This window comes from Accipiter gentilis, chromosome 34 (assembly GCF_929443795.1).
Source record: "Accipiter gentilis chromosome 34, bAccGen1.1, whole genome shotgun sequence".
NCBI classification, from domain to species: Eukaryota; Metazoa; Chordata; class Aves; order Accipitriformes; family Accipitridae; genus Astur; species Astur gentilis.
In genome coordinates, this window is record NC_064913.1 from 16,310,459 (window position 1) to 16,324,939 (window position 14,481).

Here is a 14,481-nt window from a genome sequence, read left to right on the forward strand (position 1 = left end):
AGGCCTCTGTTGCAAAAGATGGGATTTTCAAATGGCCCAGTCAGGACCTTCTGCAAAGCAGTGCTCTGCTTCAGACCCAGGTAATCCCCCCCCCTACTAAATATCCACCGATAGAAAGTTGTTTTCTTAATATACTACATTAAATAAACTGAGATTGTTAAACAAAAAGTAATCCTTAAGTGTTTTAAACCTAGTTCTAAGCCTCAAATTTCAGCATGGCTACTAATAAAGTTCATCTCTGAATAGTAGGTGATCAGTACTTAATACTACTTCTTTGAACAAGACAGGGCTGATAAAAAGGGGAAAAAAGTCCTCTGCCCGTTTCGGGGAAAAAAATAAGAAAACCACCAACCTTCCCCCCCCCCCCCAAAAAAAAAACCCACACCAAAACCCACAACCCCAAAACCCGAAACCAAACCAACACACCTTGAAAACTGTGTAAGAAGCAAGTACGGTTTCAAACAAGCCCCGCGATTCTCATCTGGTTTCCCAGCAGCACTTCAGCCAGGCACTCCAGTGTTACCTCTCCCTGCTTGAAACACATCTCCGATTAACGCCTGGCCACAGTGACTCACTCCTCCGCCTCCCGAGGGAGGACACCGCCGAAAGCAGCAGTGTTCCTCGCCCCAGGTCTCCAGGGGCGCTTTTAAAGAACAAAGAAAACACACACACACCCCCCGCCCCAGTCCCGGCCGTGCATTCCTGCCTCCCCTCCCGCTGGTTGTGTTTTCGTCCGCATACACCACCACCGAAAGAAAAAGAAATAAGATCCTGGTTTACCCCTATCTGCCTAACAGAGGCAGGAATGCAGTGTCCCTTCCAGTGAAAGAAAAAAAACCAAATCGGTTCCGAAGAAACAGAGGGGAGAGAACCCTTCCAGCAGGACGGAGTCCCCGAGACACCAAGGGCGGAGAGGCTCCTCCCTATAATTACCAGCCTCTCGCTGATTATCCTGATTTCTATCCCCCGATACCCCCTTCCTCTCCTTTTTTTTTTTTTTCTTTTTTTTTTTTTTTTTTAAAGCCTCTCTCTGACTGTGTCCGAGACGACTCGCCGCTTCGGCCCCCGCCTCCAAGAAGCCGAAAGCGGCGGCGGGCGGCACCAAAGCCGGCGGGCCCCAGCGGCACAGAGCTGATCACCGAGGCCGGGACCCCTCCACGGAGCGCAGGGGGCTCCCACGCTCAAGAAGGCCAAGGCAGCAGCGAAGAGCCCCAAGAAAGTGGCGGCTGCCGCGGCCAAGAAACCCAAAAAGGTGGTACCAAAGAGCGCAGCCAAGGTGAAGAAGGCAGAGCCCAGGGGGCAATACTGTAGGAGGAAAGGAAAGTTTGACAGAAAAAAACCAACAGTGCTTTTAAACGCCACCCACGCTGTCAGAATGAAAAAGAAAGAATTGCAACATCAGTTCAAGTCTACACTGGTACACGAGGATGCCCTGCCGCGCGTGTACACGACTTTCCACAGCGCTGCTATACGAAACCATGTGCTATAGGAAAATACACTTGAGCGTATTTTGGCTTAACTCCCGATCCTCCAGAACGATTTCCAGCCCCAGCAGGCAGAAGAAGAGGGCAGCCGCCGCTCAAAAGACACTCTGGCTCCTTCTACACCCGCGGAACGGGGCAGCGGCGCCTGCGCCGGGAGAAACGCGCGCCCCGTCCCGCCCCGCGTTTGAAAACCGCGCGCTACCCTCGGATTGGCCACCGGCGGCCCCGCCCCTGGCCGCGGGCGGGCAGGGAAACTCCGCCCCCTCCCCTCCCGCCACGGCCACCTCCGCGGGATTAACGCTGCTTTCCCCCACTGAAGACACGGAGCGGAGAGCAGCGAGCCCACCCCTGTCGTGTGCTCACCCCCCCTCCCCACACCGCGCTGCAGTGACTGACCCCAGTCTAAACCGCTGCCTTTTATTGTTCTTTTCAGAAAACGGAAGCTGAGGAACGCTTACGTAAGTACGTTAACTTCTTAAAGAAAAATGCAGGGACCTGCACCGATTAGCACAATATTATAAAGTTGAAGGAATATATAGGAAGTTTACGCATCAGAAACCTTCCCTCGACCTCTGTATAGTTTCCAGAGAAGCGAGTATTTGTAGGCTCGGGTGTTCCTGCTCTTTCAGGGAAGATGTGGGTGGCTCTGAAAAGAGCCTTTGGGTTGTCTGTTGGAAGAGTTTTACTTGGCTTTAGCCTTGTGGCTGTCGGTCTTCTTGGGCAGCAGCACGGCCTGGATGTTGGGCAGCACCCCGCCCTGCGCGATGGTCACCTTGCCCAGCAGCTTGTTGAGCTCCTCGTCGTTGCGGATGGCCAGCTGCAGGTGCCGGGGGATGATGCGCGTCTTCTTGTTGTCGCGGGCCGCGTTGCCCGCCAGCTCCAGGATCTCGGCCGTCAGGTACTCCAGCACGGCCGCCAGGTACACCGGGGCGCCGGCGCCCACCCGCTCCGCGTAGTTGCCCTTGCGCAGCAGCCGGTGCACGCGGCCCACGGGGAACTGCAGCCCGGCCCGCGACGAGCGCGACTTGGCCTTGGCCCGCGCCTTCCCGCCCTGCTTCCCGCGGCCGGACATGTCTCAAGAATTAAAAAAAAAAAAACAACAAACAAACAGCAAACCTGCGTAAAAGAGTAAAAAAAACAACCTGCGGGAGCAGAAGAAATGCGGTAAGAGCTGCCACCCTGCCTTTTTATCCCTTCCTTCTGGGCTTCGGTGGGACTTCTGATTGGCGGAGGCTGCGATTGTGAAGTTAACCAATGGGAAGAGAGATGAAGTGGCGACCAATCGGAGGAGCCAGGTGGTTTGACATCACGATCACGGATTGTCCAATAGATAAGAACAGCCTTGAGTCATCTCATTTGCATACCGTCCCTATAAATACAGGGGTCGCCGCTATTGTATTTACGTCGTTCCTGCGGTAGACAGGTAGCGACAGGCTTGTAAAATGCCGGAACCAGCTAAATCCGCTCCTGCTCCGAAGAAGGGCTCCAAGAAAGCCGTCACCAAGACGCAGAAGAAGGGTGACAAGAAACGTAGAAAGACTAGGAAGGAGAGCTACTCGATCTACGTGTACAAGGTGCTGAAGCAGGTGCACCCCGACACGGGCATCTCGTCCAAGGCCATGGGCATCATGAACTCCTTCGTCAACGACATCTTCGAGCGCATCGCCGGCGAGGCCTCGCGCCTGGCGCACTACAACAAGCGCTCCACCATCACCTCGCGGGAGATCCAGACGGCCGTGCGGCTCCTGCTGCCCGGCGAGCTGGCCAAGCACGCCGTCTCCGAGGGCACCAAGGCCGTCACCAAGTACACCAGCTCCAAGTAAATCTCTGGAAGATCGTCTAACCCAAAGGCTCTTTTAAGAGCCACCCACATTTTCAGTAAAAGAGTCGTTCACACTGATTCGATTTGGTGAGTGGTACTTGTATTTAGTGCTGTTTTCGTTCCCAGACTAGGACATTTTAATAGTAGAGAAAATGCTTGTCGTGTTAAAAGTACCGGGAATGATTGGGGTGGGTTTGTGTGTGCCCTACCCGGAGTGTTCATTGGGCAGGTGTATCAAAAGGCCGTTAAGCACCTAATCGAGTTCTAAAACTACTGAAGTTTTCTTTCCTCAATTTAGAACAATTAGCTGCACTAAGTACAGAGAAATATGCACGGTAACGTTCAGTTTGGTTTTTTTCCCTCTTCTGTTCTGGCATGAAATAAAGATTTTATTTTTTTTATTATTTTTAACAGCTTTGTTCTAATGTAGTTTATACCTTTCCTAATAAAATGTTGTCCCTTTTAAACATCAGCTGTCATTCTCAACCGACTTGGCCAAAAGCCAGAGCAGCTTGTTTACTCAGAGCTCCATAAGGATTAGCCTGTGAACGTGTGATATTTGGGAGACAACATTTCATAAAATTTATCGTGCCACACGCAGCAGAAGTGAAATGCTATAGGGAACAATGTAATTTCATTAGTCCCAGAGATTTGATATGGATGTGACGTAGTTTTTTTTGTCGTCTCTGATACAGAATAAGTGCCGCAGAATAAAGTGGTTCCTCATAGGTCCTAAGTGACAACGTAATAGGAAAATACAAGTCAAAAATAAGGGATGCTTAAAACCAAAAAGTGAACCAGAGTGCTTTATCGAACTTCAGGTGGTGCAGGATGTGTGCAGGGAAGGCTTGTTTTTAGAAAAAGCCTTTCGCAAGGGGGCTGAAATCCCGGCTGCCCGGGAGAGGCGGCGATGAAAGCCTCTGCTGCGGGGGGGGGCCAGGGTAAAAACTCCGCGTCCGCCGGCGGGGTACCGCTGTGGCGGAGCGCCCGGCCGCCGCCGGCCCTGCTCGGTGGGGCAGAGCCGAGGAGACGGGAACCGAGACAGCGCGGGAGGGGACTGCGGCGCGGGAAGCGACCGCGTCCCGCCCCCCGCCCCGCGCCGGACGGCGGGCTTTTCAAATCCTTCCCATTGTCCAATGGAATGTGTGCCTTCCCGCTAGCCAATCACAGGGCGGTGATGGCTATAAATAGCGGGCCCGGCGGCCGTTCTTCTCACAGGTTTGTGTTGCTCCGTGCTCCGCTGCGGCTCCGGGGAAGATGGCGCGTACGAAGCAGACGGCGCGTAAGTCGACGGGCGGGAAGGCGCCCCGCAAGCAGCTGGCCACCAAGGCGGCCCGCAAGAGCGCGCCGGCCACGGGCGGCGTGAAGAAGCCGCACCGCTACCGGCCCGGCACGGTGGCGCTGCGCGAGATCCGGCGCTACCAGAAGTCGACGGAGCTGCTGATCCGCAAGCTGCCCTTCCAGCGCCTGGTGCGGGAGATCGCGCAGGACTTCAAGACCGACCTGCGCTTCCAGAGCTCGGCCGTGATGGCGCTGCAGGAGGCGAGCGAGGCCTACCTGGTGGGGCTCTTCGAGGACACCAACCTCTGCGCCATCCACGCCAAGCGCGTCACCATCATGCCCAAGGACATCCAGCTGGCCCGCCGCATCCGCGGCGAGCGCGCTTAAGCTTCTCGCTAACGGATCTCAGACTACCGAAAACCCAAAGGCTCTTTTAAGAGCCACCACATGGCCACTAAAGAGAGCTGTAAACTCTTAGTTCTGTGTGGGCAGCGATGTGTTTTCATGTGCTTTTTGAGCAGCCTTACAGTGACCCAAGAGCCCGTATCCTGCCGTGTAAGTACCGAACAAAAACGCGTGCAGCACTTTTCAGAGGGGTTGAAAATTATTCTGGCCGTAGTGAAACGGCATGGTGAGGTTAACAGCTGAGGTGATTGTGTTAGGGCAAGACTCCGTTTAGGGTCAAAATTCCTTTCTACACGTTCTGTGACTTCCTTTTTAACTGGTAAGGAAAAAGTTTTAACCGTGGGCTTTCCTTTTCTGAAGAAGATACCCAGCTCTAAAAGATTTGTTTGCCTGTATGTTTTGAAAGTAATCACGCACACCTTTAATTTGTAAAGGCGAGACTTTACAGAACTCTGCTGCATGCTCGATTAGAGATGTGTTCAGAGTTAACGCTATTGTAAATTGTCTTCTGTTATGCTGCGTTTACTTCATGTTCTTATGGTAACAACATTACGGTTTATTGTCCCAACAGAAATATTTTCCTTTCTAACCCCCCCCCCCTTTTTTTTTTTTTTTTTTGTGTGGGTGTATGTGTTGTTTTCTTTCTAAAGGCGCAAGGAGTCCGTTCCCACCCGCTCGGCAGTTTTCTCAGTGCTTTATCACTTGGGGTCTGTCCCTGTCGTGAGCGATGTCCCCTCGGGCATCTTCAGCCCTTCTCAAGCACTTTTATTTTATTCCTGTGGTTGTGTTTCCAGAGAGAGCTGGGGGTAGGGCAGTGGCAGGGGTAACTCCCGTGAGTCCCGTTTCTAAAAGAGGTGTGCTTCTTGCTGGTGTTTTCTTGGGGACACACCCGTGGCATCCTTCATGGTTCTGCGTATATTCTGGGTATATCTGGTGTGAATGATTAGAGACGCCTATTTGGATCAATTTTCTCTATCTGTTTTTAGGCTCCCCAAAATATTTGCTGAACTAAGTACGGAGGAGGCGTTTTCCAAGGAGTATTAGTGATTAAAAACTTGACATTGAGTCCAGAATTATGCTTAAATGGAGGCTTTTCCCTATCCATCATATATGGTGATTTTTGTGAACCTACCTGGAAAACGGGGGTTCTCCCTGTCTGTAAGTTCAGCTGCACAACCCCTTGCTCTCCTACTCAATAAATCTGCAATAGGTGCCTGAAAAATTTAGATTTCCAAAGTTATCTCTAACTTTCCGTAGCCTTTCAATTATTAATTTTTTTTATACTGCAGGCCGTTTTATGTAATCTGGGGAGCTTGCTGTTCCACTGCAGTATTGGAAAGAATGTCTTTTTGGTTTTTCAGTGCTACAAGTGAGCAACTGTGCCTTTAAGAAGTGGTCAGCCTGAGCTGCCTGCATCCTTCATTTAAACTCAGAAACAAGGAGCCACGGAGAACTGCAGAGATAAAATATTTCTTTTGGAAAGCCTAAATCTGCAAGACTCTTGGTTTTCTGCTAGCTGCTGAGACGCTTCATCTTAGCAGATCTTCCCGTCTCTGTGTCAGGGACTGGGACTCTGCAGCAAAATCTGACCAATCAAGAGCCTCGACACCATTTTCTTTCCCTTGTTTTTCTCACTTTCAGCCATTTTCTGTTACTTAACCTCGGAGGGATTGGGGGGGGGGGGGGGGGGGAGGCATCGAGAATAGTACTTTGGGAATTAAGATTAGTCTATATGATTCTCCCCCCCCATTTGTTCATTGACATAGGATTCGTGTTTTTCAGAACAGATTTGTTTTTTTATGTAATAGTTGATTACCATTGAGATTGCAGAAATGAGTCTTAGTAAAAGCAAACTCATTTCCTGGTACTGCCTGGGATAGTGAGAGATCTATTTATCCAAGCCTGTTTACACATGTTTATGATAAAATTATTTATAATTAAATCCAATAAAATAGCTATTTTTCATATTTTGTATAGTGGATATTTAGTATCTTGTATAATCCAATGGTCAGGATTCTTAAATTCCAGCAGAAGTTTAGGTAAACAATAATGGTTTTTTTGCATGTTCAAGAAATAAATGATTTTTGAGGAGTGAGACAGGGAAACAGGTTTTTATTTGCCTTAATCTCTATCATTTTTCCTCTAGTCTTTTGAAGGCTGTGGACTGTTTGAATAAATACAGTATTATTTGGACTCATTCTGAGACTTGAATGCTTAAATTGTGAAAAACACTAACACTCTATCAGCTGAGAAGGAAACAGATGTGCAACGATCTTTGCAGGAAAGGTGAGCTCCCGTAAACTCTGAATTATAATGCCTGAGTCTGAAGCAGTTTTGGGGTGTTATATGTTATGAAAGACACTAATAATAACTTACCGTAGCTTGTCCCAGTGGACCAGCTGTGCAATTAGGAAGAATTTACTGTGTGGATTTTGAAGCCTGTAACAGCTGCAGATGGTTGCAGTAGTGATATGGGGAACAGTGGTTGACTGTAGCTTATAGAGGGGGCTTTGCTCTTCCCTCCTTACGCAAGTGATAAATCCTATCTGGAGTGCCATCAGTTTGCATATGGTGTTGGATCACTTCAGTATAAAAGAGCAACAATAGAAATCCCAAATCAGATGTTGGTTGGGGGGGGGGGAAATCCTTTCATAAGGTATGAACAAGAACTGATATCATGAAAGTTGGGTTTCTTGAGTGAAGATAAACTACTTAAAGACTTGAAAGACATCTTGCACTTGCAATAAAATTCAGAGGAAAAAATTATCAGTTAAGACTGATACAGAATAGATCCTGGAAGGTGTTTGCTAAACCAAAACCCAATCATATCATGATTTAGAAATAAAACTGAATTTGCCATACACAGTTTATTTGATGTAACAGTTCTTCAGTCTAAGACACACAGAAGTGACTTAGTGCAAGATCTCCTGACTCAAAGTGAGAGTAAAAGTGGAGGCTCCTCTGGTACCAGCAAAGTCCAGGAGCATTTCTGTTCTTTTTTGCAGTAGAGCCTGAGCTAATGAATACTGCCAGGTAGAAGCTGGCTCTGAGCAAGACCAGTGTGCTGACTAGCTGAGGACTGGTTTGCAAACTGCTGGTGCTTTGCCCTTCCTTGTGCCTGTTGGTGATCATATAAGGTGCTTTCGCATGTGATTTTAGATGCTCAGTAAGATAATTGGCTAAGACTGTTCCTGGCTGTTTAGCTATCCTCTGTGAGTGATCTAGCACTGTGTTGGTATGATCTGGCTCAAATCACTGCTTGGAAGAATGTACTGCCTATCTGTCCCATGGGTAAGATAGAGCATAACCACTGATATCCTTGTGAAATAATTCCTTTTCATCAGAAATATATAAAAGAAGGTCTGATGAAAGCATATTTCTAGAACAATAATATTTGCATCAGCCCTACTTGACACTTACTAGTTTCTGAAAAAACCTGAATAGATGTATCCATATGAAAAAGAGGTGAGGTTTTCATTTGAATTAACTATTGTAATGTAAAAACTTTGTAAAGGTGGTATGGTGGCTTCTATGCAAGCCAGTATCTAAAGATAAATCCTAAACATCCTATCACATTCTTTTCATTTGCAATTCCTCTTCAGGGCTGCTTCATAAATGAATCGCCTGTTGGTTACAGTCTTCAGTAATCACAAACAGTGAAGCCTGAGCTCAGCCAGCCTGGGCAGTTCTGCCTTGCTGCCCCTCTTTTCTCTCTTCTCTCCCACTTTTAAGTCATGTTGTAACTTCAGCTGAGAATAAGCATCTCTCAGACTGTAGCTGTACAAACGTCGTTATCACAACAGTATGAACATTTGCTAAGTTTTCATATTATAGATAGGTGAGCTTTAGGAAGTACTGTTTGCCAGCTACTATTTTTATGGATTTGTCTGCTGGCCACCATAACTTGGTCTGACCCCAGGATGCTGCTGATTAACGTAAGGTACAAGTGTAAAGGTTTCCAATTGCTCTTTCAGTTCTCAGGTTACAGCTCGAGCTGGCTGCCTCCAAAGAGGGACCTCTACAGTATATCACACCCCTCACGTATACCCGTACCACCCAGCACTTGATCCCTGAGTACAATCACTTAATTTTGGTCAGTGGTCTTGATTTCTTATTGGTTTTCACTGTTGCTGGGCTGGCCTCCTGAAGTTACCTCATTCTCTCAGTATTGTTTCCTTGGTCCTTCTCTTATTCATTCCACTCCTATCTGAGAGATTCAGCTAGTTCTGTGTTAACAGTATTAGTATTATCAAAAAGTTTACTCTTGGTCAGCTCTTGTGGCCTAAGGCTTCAACTACTTTAGCTACTAATGCTAAATGAGACTATTCAGAGAGAAGAATAGTTAATCAAATTTCTTCTATAACAGTATGCAGCAATAGTCAAATGGGAAGCACTGTTCTCAGCAAAGCTGTTACTGAAGTAAAAATGACTAGTAATAAAAAGGCAATCTACACATAGAACATAATATATAAACCAATGCAAACCAAATTTGATTAAAAGCAGGTAGTGGATGAAAACCGTAAGCTCAATTTGATACCTTGGCTTTGAGAGACAAACTCTTCTAACTATAAGGTGGTGGTGTTATAGTGCTCTGTATGTTATAAAAGATGCATTGCCCTAGTTCTAAACTTGGGTCCAACAAGCATTTCAATGCCTTTTAGAAAGTTAGGAAAATATACTACAGCATAGACCACAAGAACTGTAGCAGGTACTACTTGCCAGCACATAAAGTTCTTTGTAAAGTTAGAATCCAGGAGAGGAGACCTTTTTAGCCCCTTTAATCTCCTTTATCCAGGAACAGTTATTGCTTATAGGACAGCACTGTGGCAAATTCCCTAAGTATCCAGGTTGCAGTCTGTGTGAAAACTCTCACACTCTGTAGGAGTGTCTTAATTTCCTAGGTGACAGCACAGAGCAGCAGTGTTACAAGAGACGCCCTCCTGACTTCTGGTGAACACTTCACTATTCTGTAACTGCCAAACTCTGAAGCCTTAAACTCTTTCAGGAAAGACTGGTGACCTTTACAACTCTGAGTACTCGTACAGCATTAGTAACTGAAATAGCGAGATGGGGAAAAAATTCACATTTGTGCAAAAAAAAAGGGAAAACCCGCACATTCCCAGAACTCTGGAAATAGGCAGGATGTGCAAGCACCAGAGAGAAGAGCAGAAGAATAGCTGTAGGTATGGGGGGGGGGGGTCAATTGCACCTGGGTATTAGGTAATCACGATCTCAAAATATCTACCTGCAGCTCATCTGGGACACCCAGGCTGTGAAAACAACGTGGAGCACAAAGCAAGGGACAGTATAAACTAAAGCAATTGAGGGAAGAGCAGAGGAAGAGAATGATCAGTCCTGGACCAACAAGGCATTCGGCTATGGAGACAGCAGTTGGTGAGTAAATCCTGACGGTGACAGAAGTGTTAGAAGTTGGAGAGAGAGAGGAATAGAATTGCTGTTAACTTCTAAACTGCACAAGAGGCCATGTGAAGATGAGCAGATTTTAGCTAACACCTCCCTTGCCCTGGAGACCTGCTGAGGGCTCACAGCAAGTATTCCTTGTCCTGCCTGTCCCTGCAGGCAACACTGGCCTGCCCACGTGCAAACTTGGTCTTCTAAGTGTGTGTTAGGATGTGTGAGTCAAATAACTTTTGCTTTAAAATAAAAATGCCTTCCCTTCCTTGTAAGTTCTTGCACCGTGCTTTGCTGCAGGACATCAATGTTTAGATGTTGTGGGGTTTTTTTGGTGGTGTTTTTTTTTCTTCTTAACATCAGTTAATAGTTAATCATAGAGGGAGAACTATTTGTTACCCAGTTTCCAGGCAGCGGTAGTGTATGGCTTCAGTTCCAGAACGGATTCTGCCTTGCAGGCTGTTTTACCCTCAAGCACTGTGACAAGTTGTTAGTACAGGGCTGGGAAGAAAATGTGTTACTGGGCTTGATCATCGCATCTTTACACATCAGCAAAGACTGTACTATGCTGTGCTGTGTCATCTGTTCTGATGTATGCCTAGAGATTAAATGTAGTCAAGATATTAAAAAAGCTGCTCAAATCTCCCATGTATCTTTTTTGCTGCTCTCTTGTCCATTTATCTTGACCCACCACTACACGTTTCCTAAGACCTTCCAACATACCCTTGCATGCCTGCCCCATATCATAAATATTTGAGATAGTTATGAGCATCCCCTTTCTCTCTGCACCTGTGTTTTTGTATGTTATCCCAAGCACAACACTGATCCATTAGGATGGACCAGTGAAGCAATACAAAATGCTGGCCTGTAAAAGCTTCAATCTGTGAGGCCATTAATAAGGGAGAAATTGTTCCAGAGGGCACATAAGATAATTTTTGAGAAATGTTCAGTATGCTCCTGTGGATTTTAGCACAGTATGCCGATGTTGTAATGTACATGTGGATGCAGAGCTTAATGTATGGAGTAAGAAGCATGACAGAAAAGGGAAGAAGGTTTCTGGGATACAGCCTTTCAGGAACAGCCAAAAATAAAATGTAAAACTTTCAGATGCCAATTCAATGAGCTGAGCTCTGAACGTTTTCAGAATTAAATCAAACTGGTAGTCCATGAAAAGCAGTTAAGATCCCCACTCCACCAATGCAATGATAAGTAACATTTGAGAATTTCTGTATGCTTTTCTGCAGTCAACCAGCTCATTGACAAAATCACTATCGCACTAAGATTAAAGGACCTCCAAGCAGAGAATCATGCTAGCTACATTATAAGTTAGTTATATAGTGAAATACAAATGTTAATAAAGCTTTTTTCTTCTTTTTTTTTTCCTTTTTTTTTCTTTTTGTCCCTTTCTCCTAAATGCATTGTGGTGCTAGTTGTTGAAACTGAATGTTATTTTCCTTAGTTGTGCCAGTTTTGATCTTCCCATTACTTCTCCCAAACAGGGTAACCTGACAGATTTTGTTGTTGTTGTTGTTGTTCTGTTTTATTTTTAGGGAAAAGGAACATATCCAGGGAAAAAAAAAGAAGCTCCTTTACATGGATATGGACTAGTCCTCTTCCAGGAGAGATGATTTTAAAAGTCTGAGAGGTAACTACACAGACACCAAAGAAAACGCAAGGGTTGCCAATGTTTGGTGCTCCCAGGCTACTTTGCTAATCTCAGTCTAGGCCAATATCACACAAGTTTCACCAGACCGAACATGTCACCCCGCCTCTGCACCCAATGCCTGAAAACTGTGACAGAGGCAGCAGCACTCCAGGGCAGTTCTTGCTGTGTCACTGCTGGTTTGGTAAGTGTGTGCGGAGTCCGAGTTCACCGTGCAGCAGCACAAGTGCAGTCTACATAGAAATAAAACGAACAGCCCGTCTGAGGTGAAGTAGTCAATACTGATACGTGCTACAAGGACTGAACAGCAATTGTATGTGTATGTGTGTCTGTGTGCGTGTCTATATGCAGTTACACATTTTCAGATATCTGTAACTTCTAGGATCTTTAGGCTTAGGAAGTTCTTAACTTATCCCTATAAAACTTATCCCGTTTGAGGGCCCTGGAATGAATGCCTCTAAGATCACATTACAGGTATTTTGAAATGTGTTGTATTTAATGAACTCTTGTTTACATTGTATTTTAAGAGCATTTCCAAATACTGATACCTTGTATCCTCAAGAGTTTTTAGGGGTCTTGGTTTAATTTTTTTAGTTTTGTTTTGTTTTGTGGTGGGTTCTTTTGTTTGGTTGGTTTTTTTTAACATATTAGAAATAACATTTTGGAGTTCCTATTTATCAGCTGTTTAACTAAAAGTACAGCTTAAAGTTCCTGCTAATTCACCACACTGTCCCAGTATAGATGCAGAGCTCCACTGCTATACTATATAGCACAGCCACCCTCACCCACGTCCCCCCGAAATGCAGACCCCGGAACTTCCCTCGGACCCTCCATGAGGCTCCTCCAGCTCTTTGCTGTTGCAAAAGGGATAGTATTGTACCCTTTCTCCTCCTTGAGGTATCTTTCCATAACTGTTCCATATCAGTCCTATGGATGTCTTTACTTAACACTCTGATTTGGGGTTTGGAGTTGCTAATTGCTTTTGCTTTGTGAATAGAAGAGGCTGATCTGACTGGAGGCTGACACACACTTGCTAATGAATCTAACACTTAATTGTACAAGACTCTAGTTTAAATGTAGGAATCCGAGCTGACTGCTGGTGTTTATAAGAAGATGACTAAGGAGAAAAGCCAGGAGGGCCTCATATCAAGGATTAAAAACCCCAACCAAACAACAACAAAACCCAAAACAAATGGGCTAAGACACTTCCTTAAATGCTGTGCTCACAATTCCAAAACAGTTGGTTGCCTGAATTATAAACAGATTCTATCAATAGATTTATACAATTTTGTAAAAGAAGGCTGAAGAGTTTTGAACAAGGTTGTCTGGTGAGGAGGGAAATGGAAAAACTTAAAAGATAACAACAGATATTTGAAGGAAAAAGCCCTGCTGCCTTATGTTTCTCTGTTTGGAAAAAGTAATATATATAAAGGTACATATATACATTCTGTAAAAGGATAGCAATTTCCTTTTTGCACATGTATCTAGTACACTTTCTTGGGCATGAGGGAGGGTTGGGAAAGGTAAAGAACTAGATAAATTACCCTAAAAATGTGTGAGCCATTATGATTAATAAATAAGAAAGGTGCAGGGGGGTGGGAGGTTTGAAACTGAAACACATTTTTTTTTTCCTGTTTGCCAAAGAACTTGCATAAAATTATGCCAGTGAAGTTCTTTCATAAAGCTATGAGTTCTCAGGATGTGAAGACTAAATGTAAATTAAAACAGAAGCCACACCAAAAGAAAATCCCTGAAAAGTTCTTCAGGAAATTCTAATTGTTACATTTCTTGAAGACTTATTTATGTTTATTTCAATACTGGTCTGTTAAATGGGAAATTGATATATTATTGGCAAAATAACTAGAAATTTGTAAAACTCTGTGCTGTTAAAAATAAGAAAGGAAAAACCCTAAGTAGCCCAAACAATTTTTTTTATTTTTATTTTTCACTATGAAATTGTGTTTAATCTCAGTATAAATTAGTTTAATATTATCTGTGTCAGGAAGTAAAGTTTCACCAAGTCTGCCTTAAGCCAGTAAACTTAGTAATATTAGAACACTGATTTGTATTTTGCTGTTAACCATTAACAATAGGAGTAGAATTCCTATTTTAAGAGGCATGTGTTTAGTAAGGAGATAACCCAGGCATTAGTGTGAGAGTATTGTAATAGTTTTTTGTTTCCATTGAGGTGCTGAGCAGAATGGGTCTCTTGCTTCCCCAGTAGGGAGCATTCCCAAACATAACATTGCAACTTGTGCTGCTTCTGTTCTCTTAGGAGAATTCCTTAGGGTTTCAGCTTTTCTCACAAGGTTAAAAAAATATGCTTGATAGGAAAAGGCATGACGGACATATGTACGCGTTTGTGTGTATGCATGTGCGCATGTGCTGCGAGGGAAAAAAACCCAATAAAGTGA

At 45.1% G+C, this 14,481-nt stretch overlaps 2 protein-coding genes across 2 annotated transcripts; one reads left to right on the forward strand and one right to left on the reverse strand.

Annotated features, from left to right (window-relative positions):
* Positions 1–1,888: 1,888 nt before the first annotated feature.
* On the reverse strand, positions 1,889–2,606 carry LOC126034530 (histone H2A-IV). Its single transcript, XM_049792331.1, has one exon. It carries the CDS (start codon positions 2,554–2,556, stop codon positions 2,167–2,169), a length of 390 nt encoding a protein of 129 aa, XP_049648288.1. The 5' UTR covers positions 2,557–2,606; the 3' UTR covers positions 1,889–2,166.
* Positions 2,607–2,878: 272 nt separating this feature from the next.
* LOC126034534 (histone H2B 8) lies at positions 2,879–3,384 on the forward strand. Its single transcript, XM_049792337.1, has one exon. The coding sequence runs from the start codon at positions 2,927–2,929 to the stop codon at positions 3,305–3,307; it is 381 nt and encodes a 126-aa protein (XP_049648294.1). The 5' UTR covers positions 2,879–2,926; the 3' UTR covers positions 3,308–3,384.
* The last annotated feature ends 11,097 nt before the right edge of the window (positions 3,385–14,481 follow it).